Genomic DNA, 26,230 nt, shown 5'->3' on the forward strand with positions numbered 1-26,230 from the left:
AAATCAGTTACTCTACCATTTACATCAGTTCCAAACGATCCAGGAAACATTCAGTTAAATATTAAAAAAAAATCAACACAAATATTTACGGTTGCAAGCTGCATCATGCAAAACAAATGGTAATTTCTAAACTCCGAGCTTTCTGCAGCAGAACAATGGGGATGGAATAAAAAAGCCAAACTCCTTTGCCTCGTGTATTTTGGCTTGCCTCTGTTATTTTTTTTTTAAATAAGTAAAATCCAAGCAAGTCCAGAGAACAGCAACATGCTGAGCAATGGAAAACAGAGGGGACAGACAGAGGAGGAAGTTAGTGTAAGTGGAAGTCACTGATCACCCATGGGGAGCAGGTCTTTTGCGTAGGACGGTTGTTTTTACTGGTAAGAAACTAATTTTTATTTCGTAATAACCACTTTGCAGTCTTATTGTTTCCTCAATTCTCCTAGCCCTACAAAGCCTCCAAAGGCTAGGAAATAAGCAGAAGAGTCAGATTTGAGACTATTCTACAAATCAGAATGTTTATTAAGTCTCAGCCGCAGATGGCATTGCTGAGGGAGGATGTAAGTCATAATGAGAACTTAACTTGACTCCTGGATAGCAAAGTTCTCTGATTATGATTTCTTTCCTGCTTACTATTCCAAATGAATGTGAGGAAAAAATACTTTTATGCAACCAGTATTAAATCTTGATCTCACTACTACATTCTGAGCTACTCACTCTTTACTTTTTCCTCTCTCTAAAGGTGTTAAGTCTTGTACTACGTCTTCAGCACACATGAAGATCACTGGATTGACAGTGTAGCTGGGCAGGTGTGCTTAGATGTTGTGCTTCATCTTTCCTCCCATCCCATGTTCCCTGTTACCTTCAGTTCCATCTGTACCTCTCCAGTGTAGCAGGCTTAACCAAGAGGCCACTCCCACAAACCAAAACCAAGGAGTCAGACCAGCTAGTGAGAAGTAGCTCATGAATTAAGTCAGAGTTGATTCCCATTTCATCTGTTTGTAGGTCATTTACCTGATCGACATCATGCTTTTCAAAGTCCTGTAGCTGTCTCTGGAAGCCCATGTTGGGATTGGCACAGGATCTTGCTGCTCGGACAACAGACAGTGCATCTTCCCAGCCAAAGTCTGTGATGGTCATAATGTAGGCAACCACCAATGTTACACTCCTGGAGACACCTGCAAGGCTGCATGACAAACGAGGTGCAACAAACAGATGAAGTACAGCACTGAAAGCATCACTTCCCAAAACCACAGAAGGTTGCTGTGCTGCTTGCCACCATAAAGAAATACTGCTGTACTTGAGTTAAGGGAGTTTTGCTACTGCTTTTTCAAATGCATCAGAACAGATCGATGATAAGATTGAGAAAGCTGGTTCAGAGTGATAATTCATATGAGACTAGAAATGAAGGTATAAGCATTGTCTTCACAAAAGGGGATGACAGCACACATGTTCTAAGCTAGATTTGGTTTTGAGTAAGCTACGTCACCCACATTCTTCTGCCTATACAGATCAGAGCACTAAAATAAGACTGTTCCCTTTTCACCATGAATAAAGGTGACATTTTTATGGGGCTGAAATAAACTGAATTGTAAAGCGCATGAGTCTGGTTGCTTGAGCTCTTTTCCTATTTCTACTATCCATGCACTGTGTAACTTATGCTCTCAGGACTCTAGTTTCCTGAAACAGTTGGATAAAGTAAGAATCATTCACTAGTACTGGTTTGACAGCTCTAGAAGAACTGCAAGTCTTACTATGGTGAGTATAAAGAACGTGCTTGGGCTACATCTGTACCAGATTCTTTCACCTGGCATTTCCAAGCCATCTTATGCTCTTGAAGTATATGACAAAATTTAAATATGTGCTTTTTAAAACTATCACAATTCAGAGATATTATTCCTGTATTACATACGTGGAGACCGACCAAATGACTCGTTCACAGCCCTGCTATGAATTGGTAGCAAACTGAGGATTTACACTCAGGGCCTTTGTTCAAGTCCAGTGTTCAAATCATGAGATGACACCAATTCCAGATATAGACTCAGATATGCCATTTGGACATACAACACAGACTACAACCAATAGTAGAGAGCAAGAAAAAAACAGGGTGGGATTTCCTTTTTTTACTTTTTATAGTCTCAGGAGTCTCCAATCAGAGACTTGCTATTAAAAAAAAGCAACGTTTGAACGCTTCAGCAGCTGAAAGAAAAAAAATATTTTCAGATTTTTTTTTTTTTTTTTACTATTTTTTATTTGTAGTAACATTGAAGTCACCCAAATAGTTGTCATGGAAACCAATCAAATTATTAGGATTACAGAACTCTTTAGAAATACAATGATTAACGATAATGGGAAATAAGTAAGAACCCTAGTCAAAGAGATTTTCTTATTATTACTTTCTTAGGAAAGACCAATGAATAGATTTGATTAGGAGAGAAGGTCAAGAATTTCTTGGGCTCCTTTTATCACCAGGCAGCTGCCCAGCCTAGTGGCTCAGAAGTTCTAGTTGCATGATGCATTAATAGCATTTACAAATTTTCTGGGGATTCTCAAATAAAAAGAGCACTTCAGTCCAAGCAGATTTTGCTATAAAATGGAGATAAACACTACCTTATCATTAACATGATGAACATACAAGTAAAAGCACAGTGACCCTTAAGCTTTCTTGGTCAGTGATATACATACCAATGAACTAGACAGCCTTCACCTTTAAGCCGGCACTCATGGATGAATTTGATGCTCTCTCTGAAATGCCTTGCCCTGAAAACAGAAGCAGAAGGGGAGTAAAGAAAGTGCTCTATTTAGTAAAATCACTACTTAGAGAAAAATGCATCCGAAAGCTTACTTAATGCTGTTTCGAGAATTTAGAACTGAACACGGGGCTTGCAATGTGAAAGTTAATATCTATCGATGAAACCCCAAACTCACTGGCATAGTTTTTCACCATGCTACCTGAAGGAGAAACTGGTATCTTAGGCACTACGGTGTGATAAACATTAGCAAACACTTTGTTCTGATGACTGTCAAGTCTGTGTTTCAGTTTGTGTTTTATTCCTCTTTTAACTAGTAACTCAAGCTCACGTCTCCTTGAGTATACTCTGACGTTAGGTGAAACTCAGCATGGCTACACAAGCTCTAAGTATATTGACTTTCGCAAAGCAGCATCCTGCTACCCAAACTGGAGCTTAACTTTGACTTCTCCTCCTCCTTCAAACCATGCACTAGGACACAACATGAAATCCTTCCCTTTTGTCACTGGTATGAAAAAAATTCTCTGTTGAAGTCTTGGCTACTTCATCTCCTTCCAGGTTCCTCCCCGTAGATCTCAGGGCCCCACTGTTATTTAGTATAGCTGCCAATCCCTGCCTACAGTCTACATTTTGTTAAGCACTGTGGTAGAAAACATGGAAAAGAAAGACTCACGGAAAAGAAATGCTCACCCTGCCCCTGCCCTTCAGGCTGCAAAGCCCTTGGGGCTGTCCGTAATTTACCATAGGTGCCAGCAGCACCTCTCAGCTCAACAGAACTGAAGCTCGCTGTAGCCTTTGAATGCTCGTGCAAGTCAAGCTCACAAGTAGTAGCACAGACAGAGGAGACTGCCAGTAAGCACGGTACTGAATACCTCGCAAGAGGACAAGACGAACCTGAAAGCACACTGCACTTAACACCCATGAAACACAACGTCCTGTATTCAAGATGTTTCCCCCCCTCTGAGTGTATATTATACCACAAGGGTAAAAAGAAAAAACCTCAGCCCGGCACCAGCAGCCACACAAAAATCAGGAATGCCCACATAAAAGGAAGCTTCCCTTCCTGCCCAACAGTGCAGCTGTTGATACTATAAACACTAAGAACTGAAGGAGGACAGCGATACAAGAGTGACTGCCTTCAGGACTTGCAAAGGCATTGATATATAAGCTGATATATCCAGAACAAGGGATCACAAAGCCCACGACTCCCTCCCCAAGGCAGTTCTTGCATCACTGGATGCAACACGGAGAACACAGCCGGAAGAAACTTGAGTGACTTGTAAGGAAAACGTCACGGCATGAGGTAACCCCAGGCTTCAGGGCATCATGTAAACTCAGCATTCTGGGTTTCTCAAGAAACTGATCAAGTGGGATAAGTGTAGAAGACTGAGGAAGCCTAATGAACACATTTCTGCTCAGACTGCTGCTCCAAAACATTTTCATTTTCACTGGCTGAACCGCAACAAATCATGACACTAGGTCTACCTGTGGGGAACTGGCAGCATCACGTAGATAACTCACGTGACAAATGACACCGGGCTGTGTGCGCAAGAGGCATTACTACTGCACAGAGGAGGAGTGCTTGTCCAAGATTAAGTGGATTTGATCAGGTGAAACTTGGTTAGGGTTGGACTGACAACATCCCTATCTTCTCATACACTCATCTTTCTTTTCTCTTTCTCTCTAGAGAATCTGGCCAACAGAGCAGCTCCAAGCACCGTGAATTCACTTCAATGGTCTAGCACAACTTTTGGTTAAACACTTCAATGCTTTGGTTTGAAAAGCATCTGTGAACGAGCACAGCACCTTTGCAAGGTACTAAATATAGCTAGCAGTGAACGCCATTCACTCAGTTTTATTTATCCTTCCTTATTGCTGACACTCAGTCTGCTGATTCACTGTCAAGTGTGAGTGTCTGCAGGCAATCACGAAAATGAGAAGAGAAATAGCAAAGCTTAGAATCAGGGCTACTCTGTAGAACCACAGCCCCTCCTCACCTTGAGTCAGAGAAAAGGAGAAATGTACTTCTCCACAATCTATGGTATAAGAGCATTGCTGGCTCCACAGCAGACACAGTTGCCTAAACACATTTTCAAAGTTATGACACAAACTTATTTACACAAAAAAAAAAAAAGACTGAGGATCAGTTAACCGTGTGGCAATTGCCACAGACACAAAGAATGGCAAGTCTTACATTAACCACAGAATAGTTGATTATCATCTGTAACAGGAAAACACTTGACAAATGCCTTGAATCACAACCTGTTTGTTGGGCTGAACAGCTACTTCAAGACAATTAAGTGACATCTTAATTTTACATCTCCCAGCTTAAAACTCGGTCTTAAACTGTACAATCTTCACAGTGGGAAACACCACAGGAAGAAGATCCAGTAGAGTGCCCCTACCAGAATGATGTGAAAGTTATCTAAACTTGAACGGTAGCAAACTGGATAATCCAAAGCTAGCCAGAGGGCAGAGTTACGATACCAGACCTAAATATCACAGTTGCTACTCAGCCTTCTAGAAATACTGTAAGGGTTAAAAAGAACGTGCGCAAAAACAGATAGGAAAAGGTATCTTGATGTTTCTTTCCTCTGGCAATCTAAATGCAAAGATCCACCTAAACTGCTTTTCATAATAGGTTCCCCGGCTTCTGTGTTATCACCATTACCAGCCTGACCGTTGGATGCTAGTTCCTTAGAAACACACAGCCTAAGACAATTGGTTAGAACAGGACAGAAACGGAAGATTTGGTTTCTACAGAATACCCTATTAGTAACAGGTTCTGTAGGACATCACATTTCTGGGGAAGTCAGTGGCCCAAGGCAAAATACTCACTGTCCAGGGAAACACTCATTTAACTCCTAGGGAGCACCTCTGGTCTCAAAAGCAACTGCTGCGTTGCTGTACTAAGTGGGTGCAGAACACTGGAGCAGAGGCAAGCTTTCAAGCCACTTCAGTGAGTGCTCACGTATTAACAGGAAAATCCGTTATATTTCTCTGGCAGTTCATCCCTCCGAGGAAAAGAGATCCACTAAACAAGCTTATGATGACTACACGTGCATTATGCACACAAAGTTCCCCTCACAAAAACTAAGCTGCAGTGAATTAGGAGCTCACAAACCCAAAGTTCATTGGGTTAGGGCCTTCAATTGGACCTTCTGAACTTGCCAGCAGTTGCAAGATAGCAACAAAGCTTCAGGAGCTTCTAACAAACTTGCTGTTTGGCAACGCATGCAAGAGAGCAGTGCATGTCCAGTCTGTCTTGCCTCTCAGCAACTGCTAACACAAGGATATGCAACACAGGATGGTGCTGCCATTTTTTTTTTTTTTCCTCCTGAGACCACAGGAATCTCCTTTGAGAGAAGAGGGTACGTATGTAAGGGTATTGCAGAGGGATCTACTCCCCTTTTATCTCCCCCCTCCACAGAGGGGGCACATACACGGTGCGGTTACCCATTCCTAGATATGACTGTCATGTCCTCACAGTCTGAACAAAACCAGTTTCCTCTTACTTCAGAGGGCTGTATGTGCAAAGCAAGTAAAAACACTGCTTGGGGACATCATGATTTGACTTTACTTGAATTTCTGCACTGTATAAAGCAAAAAAAGAAAAATCGGTTACTCATCAAGTTTTATTTTAAGTGATAAAATGTCTCAGTATTAGAAGTAATGACGTTTGCTTGCAACCACCTGATACCAAAGCAAGAATTGTAGACGCCTTCAGCATAACAGAAACAATGCTCATGCAAATATTGTATTTTCTTACTGAACCTTAATAGCTTTGGTACCACATCAGACAGTTCAAGTGCTGGAGGTGGTTTTTCAATATAACTCCTTGATTTTAAACAGTGATGGAGGGACTGAACTGTACAACTATTAATATTCACCAAAAATGTTGCCCCCTCTATTCCCTTCCCTGAATTGATCCAGATCTCTACTAACAAAAGAAAGCAGATTTTGGAAAACATTTCAGAAATGCTACAGATCTCAGAATACCAACGAACAATTAATAAGACACTGAATGTTTCCCTCTAATCTCATTTTTTTTTCCCTCTACAAAAAAAAAGATTATTTTTAAATTTAGTTTAAGTATCAAGGCCACAGACGCAGCTACTTGTCTGTTACAAAGGTAGTTAACCATCTGCCTACTCATTACAGATCTGTCTTGAAAATTAAGGAATTAAGGGTTTGGGGCTTGGTGGGGGAGGAAAGGGGAGCTTGCTTGGTTTTGGTTTGTGTTTTTTTGTTGGTGGTGGCAGCTTTTTTTTTTTAATCATTACAGAAACACATCAGAATGAGAAGACAAACCAATACACATCAAATGCCACACTGGAATCTTTCTAGGGTATGAAAAATACACTCTCTAAAAATATCCACCGAAAGCATCAGCCGGAATATTGCTGTGATGTGAGAGAAAAGCAGTGCTGCATTTCCTTCCGTACATACCAGGCTTCTTTCAAGTACTTGCTTCGCTACAAAACTTGCTAGCAGGATGTGGCTGAAACCCCCCTCATCTCTCCCCAACATAAACAGTGAGTTCTAGAAGAAAGAGTTGGTCACCATCCAAGTTCTCTTACAAAATTTGTTTTGATTTCTCTTTGGAATCAAGATTTGCTACACACCTTCAGTTCAATGGTTCAAAACATTAAAACCAAGGGCAAGTCAATCAGCATTTCACGAATGTGAGCAGCAATGAGAAAGATCGAGGCTGGGACGCAGCAGTTTCAGTAGCCTTTCTCAAGGCAACAATCAGTCCAGCGCAGACAAATTCCCCACCATGCACATCTACTAATAAGAGCAGTGGGGCCTTCAGACGTAGGTGCAAGTCATCCAGAGCAGACAGTTGCAGGAGTACTTTGCACACTGGGACTTTATATCTAAGGCCCACTGCGAGGAATTTATTTTAACCTTTGGAGCACCAGGCTTCATAGCTCTTTCACATATTTTTCCACTTTTTAGTGGCTAGAGATAGTGCTAGCAAGAAAGAATAGTCAAGTAAAAAGATATACAAAAACAATGGCTGGAATAAACTGGGAATAAATTCCAAGCAGGCTAACTGAGGAAACCCTGCAGTTTAAAGCCAGAAATGGATGAAGAGCGTTTCTGTACTGACCCTCCTACAAACCCTTACACACAGAAAGCAGGGGCAGAACCAAAGTGGCTGCAAGAAAGCATTATTGTGTTTTCTTAACAGATAAAAAACACGTTAGTGCAATATTAGTGAGAGATCAGAATCAGATCTTTTGGATTATTGTAAAACAGGCACCACAGTACTGAAGGACTTCTGTATTTTTGTGTTTTATTTTTAAATAACTTACAAGTTCTGCGAGGGTGAGTCAGCAGCAGGAATACAGAGATACTTCACTCCCTGTGTAAAGAAGGAAAAAGAAATGAGAAGAAAACATCCAAGACAAATGCACTTATCTACCACTGTGTTACTCGTGGTCTAGACTGGTGCAGTCTTACAGACTTTGAGGAAGATGCACCATTATTCAGACAAGCAAAGATCATCTCTGTGCAGCCAGGTTTTAAAACATTGTTTTCACATCTGCTTTGTTGCCAAGACACCAGCACATAACTTAGTTATGCTTATCCCAAGGACCAGCAGCAAGATTTTTAAAACAGAAACATCTTTACTAAAAAAGCATAGCTTTTTTTTTTCCCCAAAATCTCATTCTTATTTTTCTAGTAAAACTAAGTTGTCTCCTGCCCTTCCCTTTCTCTGAACAAAGTCTACACCTTAAAATTGTGATAAGCAATTTCTTTTGAATCCGTGCTAATCATTTTTTTTCTCACATGGCTGGTAAACCAAACAAAATGCAATGCATTTTGGAGAAGAAAATTATGTTCGTGGGGTGGTTTTTGCTGTTAAAATTATTATTTTTTGAAAGTTCAAGAAGGACAGCCATAAAACCCGTACTTTTCTTCCACAAAGTTAGCCTCACCATTTTAGTCAGCTACCATAGTACGTTACAAGATTAATTAGGGAAGTTAGACAAGCATTTCTCATGCATTGGAAGTGTTACTGGGTATATTTAAACATCAGTATAATCATACTCTACTGCTTTGCATTGTTAACGCTCAGTTTAACTGCCATTTTATTTTCAAAGCCCGTTTTGCCCCCCTGACTATTAAGAAAAAGAATGCTTCTGAAAGCATTTTTAGCTGACTTCTCAAATAGGACTTCCAAGAAAATAGGTTGCAGCTCAAATACATAAAAACTAAATTATTCACTGGAAGTCTTTCAGCATCTGAGATAAGCAGAGTTGTGAATTTTTCAGATGTACTTGTAAAGATAAGGATTCACAGCAAAGAGTCCACCACAAAATACACATTAGGTTATCTTTCTGTAACAATACAAAAACCCCGATAACTTTGCACGCTCATCCAGTAACACACAAGGGGAAAAAAAAAATCAAACATTTATTTACAAGAGATCCTTCAAGTGACATTTGCCAACAAGGTGGAACATAATATGTATCTGCTGGGCATTTCATTTGCTAGGTGGCGGACTGTGTGTGAAAAGTTCATTGCTCAACTGTGACAGCTACGTGAGGTAGCATCTTCTCCAGTACTGCCTTTACCATGTTGGCTCAGAATCTTCTCTTTGCTCTTCCCCACATGCACTTGATTACTTCACCTGTCACCTCACACCAAGGAATAATAATCACTTTTATAAGTGGCCCTGGCCTCTGGCACCATGACACACCGTCACACCAATCCTCTACCAGATGCATGAACTTCACCGCTACGTCAGAAAGGATGTGGTGATCCCTCACCCCTATCTCCTTACTAACACTTCCATAAAGCACCAGCCGTTCTCTCAGCCTGACAGAGCTTCTTTGGCCAGTGCTTTGCTCACAGCCATAGAGCTTTGAGAGCATGCGTGTGCTTTACCAGACTTCCTTGCCCTGTATCAGGATGAGAGATGTCTACTGCGGGACACCAGGATGGCCTCAGAGCCGTAAGGTGATCTACAAGGGCTCATGTAGATGCATCCACTTAGAAACTTGCAGTAGTAGTAATACATCCACTAATAGGCTCCTGAGCCAAGGATGGTAATTGTATTGTGACAGACAATTACGATAATAACCTCGTATGACACATTTGAGAAATTCATCTTGGACACTAGTATCACTTCCAAGTGAGTCACTCCAGTAGAAACAGGGCCTCTGACCTGAAAGCAAAGTTACATGCTGATCTGTCACACCTCTATACCACTCCATGCCATTAACTGCACCACCAAGGGAAAAAAGCCGGAAAGAAAACTAAAAGGTAGGAGACAGGTTAACGCTAGCACATGCTTTATGCCTTTGGTTTGCTCCTACAACACAGGCTGATTGATACAAGTTGTTCCACGGATTTCAGAAGCTATGGCACACGCTGAGTGCTCTTCACAAACTGAATGCAGAGGGGCTTTCAGATGATGTTCACTTTAAAAGCAGAAGTAGCACCAGCACAAGGTGAAGACCCACAGTGTTCTTTTTCTTTGTCATGGCTGGCTAGTTCCCACTACCGCAAGCAAGCATGAAACTCGCCTGTAGGAGACCGCATATGGTACTGAATGGCTCATCCAGAGCCTGATCCTGGAGGTCTGCAGCACCTACAACTTCCAGTGAAGTAACACCAGCGCTCCTCTCATTACTGTGCCAACAGACACTCAGCATCAGCCAACGAGCCTGATTAAAACAACTTTAAACATCTCCTCTTTGAGAAGCTACTGGAATTTGGTATTTGGACGGATGCACGTCTTGCGTGTGGTGTTTTTGGAAGGCTGTGGTGATGGACTCCTCCCTGTGAGGAAATAATCACACACTCAACTCAAAAATAGCTCGAGGTGGGATTTCAGAAGCATTGTGCAGTGGCCTAACCCAACTCTCACACACAAAAAAAAAAAAAAAGAAAAAAGAAAACAGCGAAACTCTGTGACTTTAACCCAAGCAGTTTGGCCAGAGTTGATAACTCCTGAGGATCCCACCCTACCATCAAGTTTTGCTTCTCTATGTTTAAACAATAATAATGATAGAATCAAATATCATTCAAACACAATTGGATACCAGAAATACAGCAGCTACACAGAACTGTATGTGGCAGGGTTTCATAAATGAGAACCAAGGGATTTTTTGTGTAGCTATTCATACTTTGCTGGGATTAGTTTTTACTCACATATGCTGGATACACATTCTTTTTTAAAACATATTGGCACTAGGAAGATACTTAATGACTGAACCCTCTTGTCTGTATTTAAAAATAAAAACACTACCCAGGATCATAATATTTGTTTATTTGTGCCCCAAGACACTGCTCTTCCTCCTGTGCACATACCTTTGCAGATAACATCTAAGAACTGTCCCAAAGGGACCTCTCAAAGCAGAACAGTTTATGTCAAGGGAACAAGTAAATAGCTACAACATTTTAGATGGGGTACTAGCATGCAAGAAAGATACAGACATCACTATTTTATTATCCAGCAGAGCTCACTTGCAATTCTGAAACTGCAAAGCCTAAGATGTAAGGAGGCAACAACCACTGAAACACGACAACTAAAAGAGAGTAAGCTAAAAATCAAAAGATTGTTAAAGAGTCAAGCAGACTAGCTCCTAGCAAAGACTTCAGCAACCTCCAAACCAGTAGCAAGTTAGCAGCTTCATTCAATAAACATTAATCTGGTTGCACATGCAATATACAGAGTTGATACAAAACTGCACATTAGTGAGGGGAATACAAAATACAAGTTTAATGTCACACTGTATGGAAGTCTGGATCTTATTTATTTTTTAAAAATAAATGTTTTTTCTTCCCTTGGACTGACAGTTTTCTAAGAATTATTCAGTGGAAAAAGGACAGAACACCTCAAAAATATACTGTGTTACTTCAACTACACACATTAAATTAGGTGCCAGAGAATAGCTACTCATCCCAAAACCATGGTATTTGCTCAAAGCAAAGAGAAAAGCTTGCAACTACAAGAACAGGTAAAAAGAAGTATTATTAAATCATACATGAAGTATGAGATTAACTTTATTGAATACTGGTGCCGATGTTATTATTCATACATTTCTTCAGCTGATACCTACCAGTTGCCTTATCTCTCCACGCAACATTTCTCCCAGATTAACAGAAAAAAAAAATCAACCCAACTTTCTCATTAAACAGAATATATGTACATTCTCAGGTAATGAAACATTTCACACATATCCTAATGCAAAAGAAAAGGCTGTCCTCCAGTGAATATTCATCAGGTCAAATCTAAGATCCTAGGTCAATGAAATGCTGAAGAGAATGAGACAGCTTTCTTTTGCTTGTCTCTCAATTCACTCCTACTCTCCATTTGTTACTTTTAAATCACTGCTCACTTTCCTTTCTCCATCAATCACCTTTACCAACAAACCCTCCGAAACATGCACCTTCCTAAACTTTTTCCTGATTATTCACGTGATGACTCTGACACCCCAATTAATTAAAACATCACTATTTCATTTGCTGTATTTGAACTGCTACGATTACAAAAAAAATGAATAAAATAAAACATCATTTACTTTTCTGTTTTCTGTTTCAGCAGACAGAGTAACCACCAAAACTAGATTTCTGTCTCTTAGGCCCTGAAACTACATGCTACAGTTAAACCGATACAGTGAGAGCTAACAAAACTAGAGCAAGTATTCTGATTTCAAGATTGTCAAAGTTGAAACAAGCGAGAGTTAGGTAAAATTTCTAAAATTCACTGGTATTTGAGAAACAACAACACTTGCACAATTTCAGAGATTCTAGAACTAAATCAGTTCCGTGACAGTCAATATTTAGGTATTAAGATCAAAAAGGTTTAGGTACACGTATATATGTGTGTATATATATATATATATATATACACACAGATGCACGCGAGCACACACCGAGGTTTTACACTGAAGTTAAAAAGATACTACAGTAATTGCAGGCCTTTTCAAACTTGTGTTTATTTTTTTGAGGTTGATCTACTAAGATCGGAAACCAAACAGTAATTTCACATTTGGAAAAGCCAGTAACACTAAAACAAGACCTTCTAAATTTTATTAGGTCTTAAAAAAATACATATTTGTTATTAAATCCAGTACTTCACATAGTGCTCAGGAAAGATAATAGTCCGATTTCTTAATGAATGCTCAATTTCTGATCTACTTACTATGGTTTAGCTTAAAAAGAAAAAATACTCGAGCTTCATCTTAACTGAACTTGCAAAAACTGGCATTGTTTTCATAGTAGAACATGTAGATGTGTCATTTTGCTACAGCAAAATTCTGCATGTATTACATGTCAGATAATGGGTCAACGACTAAAAGTAAGATCTCTAAAGAGCACACAAATCTTAATACCAAGAAAAATTTTGACTCCAAACAGGATAACATGTAAAGAGTGGTACTGTGAGAGAAGTGCAGCACCTATATGGACATTTTCTCCTCTCTAAAGATGAAAAAGACATTCTGAAGTGATTAAGAATGAGGCTCAGTTTGATTACAAGCTAAAATCATACTAACATACAGTTTATCTGAGAAAGAAAACAGTCCAATGATTTTTATATAAAACTCAGTACTCTTGGCAGATGTTCTTCAGAACATTGTCCCCTCCACTGTTGTATATACAACATTTTGGACATTCTTATTAGCACTGGAAATCTGAATCTAGAACTTAGAATGTTAAAAGACAAGGAAGAAAGAGGAAAAAAGAACCTAAAATTACAAAATCTATTCTCCATCGGGGGGGTGGAGTTAAAGAAAAAAAATACTTTAAAAAGAGTATGATTGTATTTTTGGCAATAAACCTCTCTATATTTAAATTTATGTAAAGATACCATCAACGACTTCCAAGAAATTTTTTTTAAACCTAAAACCCTGAACTTAAATTTGTGAACCCAGATGCAAATAGAAAACCTCCAGCACCTGGCAAGTTCTTTCAGGTTAGTCAAAAACCATGTGTTAATTTGAGTCGTCACATCAACAGATGAGGACAGGACTTATTTTTGTTTAGGGGCATTTCAGCAAAAAAGCTAAAGTGGGAAACAGCCAGCACAAAGCTTCCTCAAGCCAAACCAACAAGAGTTGATCAAGAGTTTTGTCCAGTAATACACTAAACTGAACATGCTAAACTGAAAACCATTCAACCGTTTGTTTGTCCTTTCAGTTACTTTCTGTAGCAATCACCATCGGTGTTGATTTTATTAATGACTCACAGAAAATACATTTGTGTTTCAGCAAAAAACACAACCACTAATTGAATTTAGCAAACACCACATTCAGGTTTGGTTTTGAAAAAATATTATAAATGAAATTGAAATTACATGGAAAATATGAACTGCAGAAAGCTGGAAGCTCCTGCAATAGAATTTATACATTCAATTTGTGTTGTATTATTATATAATAAAATAGCTTTTTACAAGTCATATGTTGTGGTTTTTTGGGTAAAGTTTATGCTTTTCTTAGTAAGTAGGCTCAGCAACACTTTTGAATAGCCTGGCCTTAGGGCTGGAAATTGCCAGTCACAAATACAAAGTGTCCTATTAAAGCTCTCTTTCCCAATCTCCTCTCAATCCACATTTCTAACATTATAAGGGAGAGATGTTGAAAAGTTAAGGCTTTGACTTGACTTACAAAGAGCTGCACATACTGTTTCTCACCCTAAACCTGAATTGTAATTTTAACCTGGTTCACCTGAAGGAATGGGAAGTAGGAGAAAACACTAATAACTTTGAAATTTTTATCTCCTTCAGGACACATGAGAGTATTTACAGGACTACACACTTTAGCTGAGAGGAAGGGCCTTGTTCATATGCCTTTACTAGATGGTGTACTTAAACCCCCAGGCACGTCATGGCAAACCTAACATCTGAGCACTGCCTATCACACTTGGTCCCTGAACCCTAAGGGGGAATCTCTGAGTACAACGATAAAGCAATATATCCCACTTGCCCCCTTCTCAGGGAGTGCTGGAACATGATGGCAACACCTCTGGAACACACTCACATCACACAGTTGGATTAAGGCTCTCCAGAGGGTGGCCCAGAGCATTTGTTCTGCTCCAGTCAACGTGGTATCCAACCAGTGAGCCACACCAGCCCAAGCATTTGCTGGTCTAAAACTCCCTTGTACCAACAACTGGCTACTGAAAGCTTCAGAAGCTCCTCACCCTTTCTTTCCTACCACCCGTCACTAAAGGAACATGCTTCCCCTGACATGACTAGTACGTGTTGAGCAATTCAAACAACGAACTAATTTCAGTGCATCACACCCTTGGCAGAGGCTGCTGTGGTGAACTCATGATGAAGACCTGGCCTGACACACTTTAAAAGTTGCTCTGTGGAAGTCTCCTGGAGGCTTCTTAGTGGGGCACCAAAGTCATTTTTGAAAAATTAGTCAAAGCCCCTAACTTCATGAGCAGAGCCAAAGCCAGACTGGGCATTACTTCAAACTAGAGAAAATCTTCTGGCACTGCTACACCTGAAAGAAAAATGGTAGCTATTTTGCTCAGCATGGTCTTCTGAAACATCTCATGAGGGGAAAACCTTACCATGAAAAAGCAGTGAAACACCATAAAAGAAAGTTAAGTTTTTGAGTAGAAGAGGCACTTCTATACTTCCTCTTGATGGTAGCATAAAGGCTGAAAACTGATGGCTTCCAGTGGTGGCAACACTGATAGCAACACTGGTGATACGAAAGCTTAGTGATGTAAATGGAAATGCAATAGCCTGACCTGATGAAATCATTTCCAGAGCTGATCTTGGTACAACAGCAATGGCCTTCTGATATGATATTAGCAACTCTGATTTTGAAGGCTGACTTTCCATCTCACTCTAATAGTTCCCATAAGTGCTTGGGCTGGATACAAAAGACAGCAAAGCCTATGCACAGAACATGTTGCCCGGCCACACCAAGCAGCGACTTCTTTCAGCACATCATCAAGATGCAATTTTGATATATGAATGGGCTCCTACAGCTCAAGGCTTCTGTATGCTATCCAACATAGTAACACAGCTTTAATAGACTAGCCTGTCTCACTCACTGAGCCACATCTGTCCAGAATTAGCATATGTTGGCTGTTTAGTTTCCTAATTTTTCTCTTTTTAGTTATCTCATGTTGAGCAGTGGTATGCTTTTGAGTCCAGTCAAATACTTTCTGGACTGTTTTCTTTGCGGGGATATTCCTTCACATTACAGAGCCAATGAAAAAAGTACTAAAGTGGCTTTCAGCACTTCCAGAGTTGAAGAAGCAAGGGGCATGACAGGATTTTTTTCCCCCCATCTGTTTCAGCACAGGGTATTCCCCAATACACACACCAAAAAAACCCAAAATAAAGAAAAATCCTGTCCAGAATGTGTAGCCAAGAGAAAGAAACTACCACAAAGTGGTGATGGAAAGGGAGAATTAGAAAACTAAAAAATGCCGAGGCTAGGCTATTCCCCCCTTCATAGCTTCAGTGAAAGCCCCCCATAGTAAACCCCATCATATTCTTAAGTGCTAACAACAGCACATAGCAAAAACAAACAAACAAACACACACCTCAGCAAAAATACTATCCAAAAACATTGAAGCAGATTACTTGCGTTGTGCCAGACCAGCCAGTTCAGTTCCTCCACAGATTAGTTTGTTTTCCTTTTCTAAAAACCTGCAGAAGTATAGTTTACAGATGAGCTTTACACATGCAAGGCTATAACATCCAGCTAGAATTGCAGTAAGATTTGCAACATCCAGCCAGGTTTAAAAACATGAAAAGAGATTTCATATCTTAATGCAGGCTGATATGAATGCATTATCTATACTAGATCTGCACTTTATGACCATTAGATCTTGGAAATATTTCTCAGCTTTTGATAAGCGATCAGCTGTTTAGTTCTTCTATTTCCAGACAATTTATTTTTATTTTTAATTCATAAATTCGATCCAATACGTTCTCTTGCTATTTCCCGAGCTGCAACTTTCTCATCCTTAGTACCTTACCAAGCAGGTATATCACAACATTCAGCACTGAAAATGGTGCTGAAAAGTTGTACAGCTTCTCTGCAACAACCTTATTTTTTCTACAACTTCTGCTCCACACACTGGTTCCGTTCTAATTACGGTATCTTTTTGTTGGCCGTATTGTTTTATTAATGTGTTTGGCTGTCTACTCAAGAGTATGAAAGATTGTTCTAAACTAACAGCACAGAGTGTTAACTGTGCTTTTCCCTTTCAGTTCAGTCTCTCAGGGACCGAGTATTTGAAATCCTAATTCTACTCTGACAGAAATTTTAAAATTTCTAGGAAAATTTTCAAGGAAAATCAAACTCTTTAAAAGATGACCTGGCCCATGAGGTTTATCTTAAGATACAATTAATTTAAGTTGTTCTGGCTGCACAAACAAACAGACTGGAAAACAAAGATGCTTACTTGAGTTAGTAATTAGCTGTTCTTTACCACCCCCTCCACCTACCTACCATATTTACATAGTCATCGATTCAGGAAAACGGGGAGGAAAGCCACTGCTCTGGAGACAGCATGTACCAGATTAAGATGATACTGTTAATGCCATCAGAATACTAAAGAAAATAAGAAAAAATAACTATTTTCTACTGGTGCTCTGGTTAGCTATGCAGAACGAGGAGAAAAACGACCTATAAAGCTAGTATCTTGAGCACTGGAGGCAAAGGAGAGTAGATGCTTCATAGGTATTAATTTTCTTACTAACTAGAAGACATTGCAGCATTCAAAAATCCACGCAGTGCTTTAAGATCACTCTTTTTGTCTAGAGAAGAAATCCAACAAGCCACAAGACTTGAAACAGCACCACCTGCATACATGCTTATCACCAGGACACAGACTGGCTATTCACATGAAATGGGGTTGCTTAAAACTTGAGTGCTTTGGTACTGGGCAGAAAGAAATGACAAAACCCCCAAGACCCCCAGAATCAGGCATGTTTTGCTGGGATTTCAGTTTTTGACGCTTCATTCAAATGACTTCAACTGAAACTGCCACATACACTGATAACACTCCTTATCTGAAAAAGGACACTAAAAAGAAAAAAATCTCTAGCAACAGAAAGCACAGAAAAAAACTCACATGCATATACAAGCAGCACATATGCAAAAACCTACTCTTAATGCAACGTGTTGCAAACAGAGCTGTTGTTAACATGGAAAGCTTGTGACAGAGGACAGTACAAGAACGTCCAGGTAAAGTCCTGTATATTTAAGGCCTACACTACTGTGATCATCACGATGTCTCCAAGATGACAGCAGCATACACAGCGTCCTGTGATGCAGAAGTAGTCTGTCTAACAATGACAATGCTGTAAGTAAATTAATCCCAAAGGGCTCCGCAACCACAGGTGACTGGTAACACATTTGAAGCATTTGCTAGGTCAAACCCACCGGCGCTACTCAACAGAAACAAAAAAAATTACTAGTAACTGACAAACGCGTGGTGGACCATGTGAAAGAAGCAGGTAGTTTCAGCCCCTTTACGGACTGACGGACAGGTGTCTACAACATACACAGCAGTCCCCTCAACTGACACCTCAAAGCATCTCGGACAGACCAAGGACTGAGAAACAAGACCTCTGTAACAGCCTTACTTGAACCAACTTCCACACAGAAGTGAAGCATGTAAGAAAATCCACTGTTGCCTTGGCCATATATTTCAGCAACGGCTTACTCTCCCCTTGTTAAAAGCCTTGCTTCCTTCCAGCCTGAATGTGTGCAACTTCATTTGTAAGCCAAGCACATCATGTTATTCTGAGGCGGTTCCTCTGCATGGGGACCCATGGGCTGTAATCAGATCATTCCCTGCCTCTCTCTGTGGATATTGGTCTCTGGGACTGAGCTTGAACAACTGTCAAAGCAGAAGAAATTCTACTGCCCCTTAAGACTAGTGCCTTCCTGCGTTACACACAGCAACCACTGCCCAATGCAGTGGAGGACGCACTCTTGCTTTTGCCATGTGTGTGTCCAGTGGCAGGAGACAGGGAAAGGTTAAGAATGGTAGATAAGGATGCCCCAAGTCCAGCTGTTGGAACGTGACTGTCCACAACAGCACATGCTTCCCAGGATGGGATGCAGTTTTGTTCAAGCAGCTGCACAGTCCACACCAGCATCCTATTTGGTTTGGACCCACATCCTTCTCCAAGCACCATCCCTCAGAACAGGCTCAAACACCTGGAATTTCCACAGTGAAACACATTACTTGTGTTACAGTTACACAGGTATTACAGACCTGTAACCAGATTCCTGTAAACATGATTAGCAAGATTTGCCTTTACTTCCTTCATTTAGATCAAGCAGCACAAACTTGGTTAGACCCCAGCCTTAACGGAGCAGAGTTACTGAAATTAAGGTAAAGGTCACTGACATGACTTTGCTGTGTATACTACTCAACAGCAGTTAAGGCAGGTTTGAATGTGTAGGGTTTTGTACGCTCTAACATCCTGAAAAGCTCTAGCAGGTAGAGAGCATTTGTATTTGACGGGAATGTATCTTGGAGGCCTTTCCACAGCTTTTGTAGGGTATCCCAAAGGAGCAATGGTTGCAGGGGCAATCCAAAAGCAAAGGCTCTAACTGGCCTAGCTGGATTTTTCTGAAGAAATATGTTGTCTGTAGACAGGGGGAAAAACTGCTCAGGAGGAGTTAAGTGCGTCCATCTTCACTGTGTGTTCTGACTGCACCTGCTTGGTTAGGATATCTGGACGGCACAGAAGTCAGGCCTTTAGGCCTTTTGGTCTCCAACCCCAAAAGTATTTGTCCTGTCCTTAATAAAGAGTCCTACTAAGAGAACCAACTGGTCACCGCCAGATAGACAATTATTTAAAGCACATGGATACCTGTTTTCCCATCTGCCTTTCACTTTCCCACATTCTGAATAGAGATTTTCAAACCTGAGCTAGCTGAGAGAGAGATTAGAAAGCAGGTGGCAAGAAACCTAATTGTTCTCTTCTGCATGTGCCTTTTGTGTGGATTTATAAAACCCCTGTGAGTGTTCCACCGGCAGCTGTCCAAAGAGCTCTGGAGGAGCCACCAGGGCTAATGCCTCTGTGCCTGTGCAGGAATACACACGGTGCTGTCAGACACCACTCTTACTCAGGGGATTCCTTCCATGCATCTGAGGTAACAAACCTTGTTCCACATGGCATGCAGTCCTTTCACTTGGACAGGCCACCAATTACCTATAGTTTTTCTGATGGAGTTATAAACACTCATCTTTAGATTACAAAAATGCTTACCTTAGTGGTTAAGACCCCGCATAGCAATGGTGTACTTCATTGAAGCCACAGCCTTAGGATGCTTTCTAAATATAAATTAATTCTAGATCTGTTTTTTATTAGAGGACAAATTTTCTTGAAGCAGTTTATATGAAAAGAATTAAGTGGCAGTGTTGCAAGACAGATTAGTCCAGATTTTAGCAGATTCCTACCAATCTAAAACACTTGAAACCTTACAAATCAATTCTATGTCTTGTACTTAATGTATGCTGCTAATGTCTAAAGGTATAAAGAGTCTTATATTCCAACTGATTCAACCTATGTTTTCTAGTTATTCCACCTTGAAAGTGCCCAGTAGCTTCCCAAGGCCAAACTTTGACTATGAGACACCCATAACTCAAAAGTCCATGAGGATTTGTAAATAATCATCAAAATAACTTCTGAAACCAAATTTCAGTGAGAAAACATTCGTTTTAAATCATTTCTCCTCAACAGGAACACACTATGAAACCTAAACCGATATAACAAGTGTTTTTTGTGAAACTCTACAGTCATTTTCAAGTAAGCTAGTAAGCTATGAGGAACTAAAGAAGCGTATTTCCAAATACTGCAGTATGCACAAAGCACAGAAAGAAGCACACATTTTAAAAGCTACTGTGAATACTTTAAACATGAACAGGTAAGAACAGTCTGTAACATCACATAGAGAGGGGCAATGCTGTCAGTTATTAAAATGGAAAATAATTTTACAATCTAACAAGTTGGTGTTCACCTTATATACTGACATTTGCTTTTACTTCTGGAGTATTGCTCCTACCCCATATGGACAATGACACCAGATAGGTCATTTTCATTCTCTACCCAATGTTTTCAGCTTTAAGTGCGGTATCAGAAGAATTTGTGTATCACAACAAGCATTACTGTAACTTCAAAATCTGATGAGATACGGGTAATTTGTCACCTCTTTGAGAGCACAAGTCCCATATTTGTTTGTTCTACAGAGCACCAAAATAGGCCGAGTTCTCTTTGACAATGTATTACTTCAGGAACATTGATTTTTCTATTTCTAAAAACACTTACCCTTCCATGGCTTGCAGAGAAAACTTTGTTTAATGAAATATTTGTAGCATTTTCTATAGGATGATTAGGAAATACTTAAAATATTGTTAGTAAAAGACAAATGCAACTACCACAGTACAAAAAAAAACAACAGCTTGTCAGCAATGATCAACGTCCACAGAAATGCATACACACAAAACAGGGCTCCTCAGGGAAAAATGCTTCTCATATCACAGCAATTGCATGTTTAAAGGGCCGAATAACATCAAGTGTTCTGAACACAATGAACACAAACATGAGCCCTCACTTTCTGCCAGTGAAGCCTGAAAATGAATCAGAAAAGCATTCCCACTTGACTTCAGTGGACTTGAGAACAAGCCTCGAGCACCGTGTGGATACAGAAGCTGTACAGAAACCTACCTACAATCAGGGAAAGATGTAAATAACAAAGGAAGCAACACAACCTAACATATTTTCTAGGCCCTTGTTCCTATAGAGAAGCATTTAGTTGCACACAAACACTGCACCAAGACCATGAGTGATAAAGCAGTTAATAGTAACCAGCTAAGCTCCTGAATAAACAAAACTTGCAATCCTTGCACTACTTTAAGAACTGGGGAGAAGTTTAGCTTTCCACACCACCACCACATAGACAGATATATTGCATGCTGCAAAATCAGAAGGCACAGTTAGAGAAACTTTTCTTTCAGAGGCAGGGGTGAACAAAGCAAGTCCACTCTCAGCCAGTCACTGTTCCCACTCCACTGTAATTTTTCAGACTGCATCATGAACCAGATTGGGAACTGATCTCAGTAAATGTAATCATTCATGTCTTCTGTGGGGGTAGCTAGAAAAGGTGACTTGGTTATATTTAAGTCACGCAAGCTCCCAGATCTATTCACCATGCAGACCCACAAACAGATGCACCACCACAAACGATGGCGGGGGGGGGAAAAGGGTCAGCATGTGGGCTGCCAAAACTACCGCCAACACCACAAGGAACACTGGCCTGAGGTTGCAGCTGAACTGTGCCATAATTAGTCCTCCTACTTTTCTAATCATGATGATAAAAAAAACAAGCCTCTGCTCACTTTAGAGAACACCACCCTAGAGGAAATATTACACCTCCCCTAGTCAGTGTAACTGCATCTCTCCTCAACTAAGGAGAGTCTTGAAGTTCAATGTTTCAGAATTAACCTGCATCAGGCACGCTGTAAGTTAAATGGACGCTACAAAAAGTAGTTTTCACTTCTAAGTTTGAAGTAAGCCTTGAATTCCAATATAAATCAAATGGCAGGATTTTAAGGTGTAGCAAAGCCCAGCCACACTTCCTTCTTCTCAAGGTAACGTGGCATAAAGAAAGTCTGACGGTTGAGTCAAACACAGGAGACCTGCTGCCTGGTTCCAGCTCTTTCACTGCTCAAGATGACACAGCAAGTCGTGTCATTTCAACTCCTCAGATCAGTTCCCCTTCCGTAAAACGGGGAATAATACTTCATGTTACAGTGCTGGAGACATACAGATGCTCTGCTGCCTTAGGGTACATTATATGAAGGAGCACTTGTTTCACCCATGCCCCAAGCCTTAGTAAGGCTATTTTATACAGAAAAGGACTGCACGCTTCTCAGATGATTCGTTTTGAAGATTCAGGAAAGTGGCCTAGTACAAAGGAGAGTTGGTAGTGGGAAAAGGGGAGCTGGAATATTGCTATTTAAGTGATGCGTGAACTCCACACAGAAGAAAACTTACCTTTACTATTAGATTAATAACAATCCCATTGTTGTGTTACATTGATTGACACTATAATTGTCTCTCCGCTCGTCACCTACATTTCTTGTTGTTGTAACAGCAGCAACAACAAAATTTGTGACTGAATCCCAAGAATACAGCTGTCAAACATTTCCAAATTCCGTTTCAAAACACCAGACATACAGAACATGAAATTAACCCCAAGATGAGTGTGACAATCAACTGCAAAGTAAAGGTTTATCGTGGAGTCCCACCCCTCTTACCTCAAGCATAGGACGGGCACTGTCATGAATGGAAAGAATGTGCGTAATGTTATTCTTGCTCAATTGCTCTACATCTCGGGCATCTGTGATGAAGGAAAAAAAGGAAGATTTTTTTTAATCTCTTGAAACAGCCCACTCCCCTTTCCCTTGTGCACATTGAAAATCACTGTCATTGCCACATTTCTTTCCGAAGCTTCATGAAGTAAAGCAAAACCCCAAATGCAGCTGTTCTAGAACACCATCAGCGGAGGGGGAAGGGGAAGAAACATTTCAACTCCAAAACAAATGATATACTATATAAAGAACAACCTTAAGTGACTCAGGAATGTGTTCTTAAGTCAAAAGTTTCATGTATTTTGCATCTGAAGTATAAGTCTGTGCATGCCTATGTGCAGGTGATGGCCATCTGAACAAGCAGCCAGAGCTCCACAAGAAATAGCTTACCTCCTCTCACCTGCAAATCCCCCTTCAGGAGATACAATTTCACTTGGGGGGATCAGCCTTGTGATATCCAGGCCTGAGGAGTGAAGCCAACCAGGTGGCTTGAATCACTTGAATTAAGGTATCAACAGGCCAGCCAACACCACAACTAAATCCTTACTTTCTGTGGACTAGCAGGGACAAAGATGCATTTAGCTAATACACAGCATAATTTTCAGTCTGAAGAGAGACTGAGGAGATATTGAAAGCATGAAAAATGCTGCAGCAAGGAAGCATAGTTATGAAAAGGTAGTTCCTAGACCTTTAACCAAGGGGTTTCAAACATTCAAAACTGGAAAGCAAACTAGGGTGAAAGAAATTTTGATGCTAGATATTGTGAAAACATGGGTTTGTTTCTATGCGAAAGAAGGTAAAATAGATTATCTGTCATCATTGAACAACTTTCCCCATGCTTAACCATTAGCATGTCAGAAAATGACCTCAAAGAACCACTAATACAGGTAAATGTTAATTTGTGTCCACTTACTTTTGACCTTTTTGCTTGAATATGGCACAACACGTCATGGCAATTACAGCAGTGGTTTTAAGATGTGAACACCTGCCTTCCCAATCAACCCCTACAATCTGTTCACATTAGCCTGGTTTCACACAAAAAAAAGAGCACTGACCACAGAGGTTTCAAACCGGCTCTCTCTAGGTACAAAAATAACAATAGTATCACCTGTACATTCTTTATGTACAGGCAAGAGTTCAATCAGCATCTCCTCCTTCATATTATTCCACTCTACTATAAAGTTTCAATGCCTTATCTACATCTGAAAGAGGAATTGGACATTTAATTATACTGCCCCACAGAGAAGATCCACACAAGAAAAATAAGAGGCAACAAAATTTAAACCTCATCCAATTACAAAAGCTCCTTTGGGGCTAATAAAGTAGAGAGAAGATTCAAAACTGAATCGATTTCACTTGCTACTGCTCAAGCCTGTACGACTAACACAGATACCTAGTCCTTCAAGAGAGAATTAGCACAAATTCCATCTAAAACAGAAATAAGCTCCAGCTTCACAGAACAATTAAAATTTCCTAAGATTCTCAGAGTGTGCATTTCAAAGAAGAAATGCCAATGTTTGCCAGGAGGGGTCTTCTAATACACCAGACCTTCAGATTTAATAATAGTGTATAGGACAGTCCTGATTTCTCAGAGAACACCTAGGCAGTCAAGGGGCCGGAAACCCTAGAAGCCAGCCTAAACGTGCCTAAAAATCAACAGACTTCAGGGGCTGCTGGCCAGAACTCATGGTGTGAATGCACACCTAGTACAATCAGATCCCACCTTCTAATTATCAGCATGACCTACATGGTAAGCAGTGGCTTAACATACAAGGCAAATGTCTTTAGAAGCAGGTATGACCCACATTAAGCACTGACTGCTCTGGTGAAGACTTAAAACCCTTACAGATGCAGTACAACTCAAAAGGACTGAAAGATTTTACTTCTTCAATTGACTAAATGAGTTTCAACAGATCAGAACTACACAGTAAGTGACATTCCTAGAAGCAAGCTAGAAATGACTCTGTCCTACAGCTGCATCCCAGGGTAACATCAGGTCCTTAATATATTTAGGAACCAATCATTCAAATCACAGAAAACAGAGGAGAAAAAGCTTCCCATCCAGTGACTGTATTATCTGGATCTAAACCGTAAACAGTTTATGAAGGGAAATTCCCCTTGTTCCCCCCGGCCCCTGCCATAAGTCTTCTACAGATAATATAGACAAAGCTGATTTAAACAGCAGTACAAATGAGATATTCTGTCATTGACAGTCTTGTACCATAAACTCACAAAAATGTAAGGGGTTGTGTAAAGAACCTCCAAAAGCCAGAAGAGTTACCCATCAATGACAGCAAGTCTAACTTCCTTACCATAGCACAGTGCTGTACAACCACATGCAGGCTCACATTTTGAGATCACAGCGAGAACCACCCCATTTCAGAATTTGATGATGAAAGAAACCTGTCAGAATCTATCTTGTGCATCCCCGAAGGTCCCTCAAACATGGGACTATTCTTCACAGTAGATTACCTAACGTTCTGTTTCATACAATGAAACGCTTCTGAGCTAATGGGGACTTTTGAGTAAAGCCTCCAGAAAACTCACTCCTGGTGTAAGTAGATGCAGTCCACATTGGAGAAGTCTTCCTCTCTCCCTGCCATGCCCATATTTAGCTTCTTTTTCCTCAATTTCAGCTGCAGAGTCTTTCCCATCTCTACTACTAACAACAAAATACAAAAGCATTGATCATGCCAGGAACAGAAAAAAAAAAAAAAGCATTTCAGTGGTATAGGTTTAGATCTGCAACATTTAACTGCAACACACCTGTTAATTGAGAAGATTAGATGTCTCCACACAGTGGAGACAATTTCATTTCATATTTTCAGTTTGTTACCTTTCTTCCCCTTGGTTAGCTATCCCATACTAAAGACATCCTTTCTTCTTCCACCTCCAAAGCCCACAATTGACTTTGTTAGTGTGAAAAGAAACATGCACTCTTGTAATGCAGTAAGCTAGCAGCTATTAAATTTTCAGTATAAAATTTTAGGTTGAGTACACAAAAACAAAGCAAGTGAGGCCTCTAAGTACAACATCATCAGGTCTCAACCTGCAGATACATAGAGACTAAGACAGTTTCATCATCTCTAGCGTTTCCTTGTTTGGTTTCTGTATGTTTTTAAATAAAACACCTGTTCTTCTACACCTTATAT

The 26,230-nt window shown here is 40.2% G+C and overlaps 1 protein-coding gene across 2 annotated transcripts in view; it reads right to left on the reverse strand.

The window, feature by feature from the left end:
* Positions 1-26,230, reverse strand: part of DUSP22 (dual specificity phosphatase 22) — a 41,864-nt gene that overhangs the window by 5,471 nt on the left and 10,163 nt on the right. For both annotated transcript variants that reach the window (XM_040548035.1, XM_040548034.1), the window contains exons 3-6: positions 23,025-23,107; positions 8,069-8,118; positions 2,683-2,757; positions 1,012-1,183 (exon numbers count right to left, since the gene is read on the reverse strand). In XM_040548035.1, coding sequence (XP_040403969.1) covers positions 1,012-1,183; positions 2,683-2,757; positions 8,069-8,118; positions 23,025-23,107 — 380 coding nt within the window. The remainder of the gene's footprint in view (positions 1-1,011; positions 1,184-2,682; positions 2,758-8,068; positions 8,119-23,024; positions 23,108-26,230) is intronic.

The sequence above is a fragment of the Cygnus olor genome, chromosome 2 (genome assembly GCF_009769625.2).
Source record: "Cygnus olor isolate bCygOlo1 chromosome 2, bCygOlo1.pri.v2, whole genome shotgun sequence".
Lineage (NCBI taxonomy): Eukaryota > Metazoa > Chordata > Aves > Anseriformes > Anatidae > Cygnus > Cygnus olor.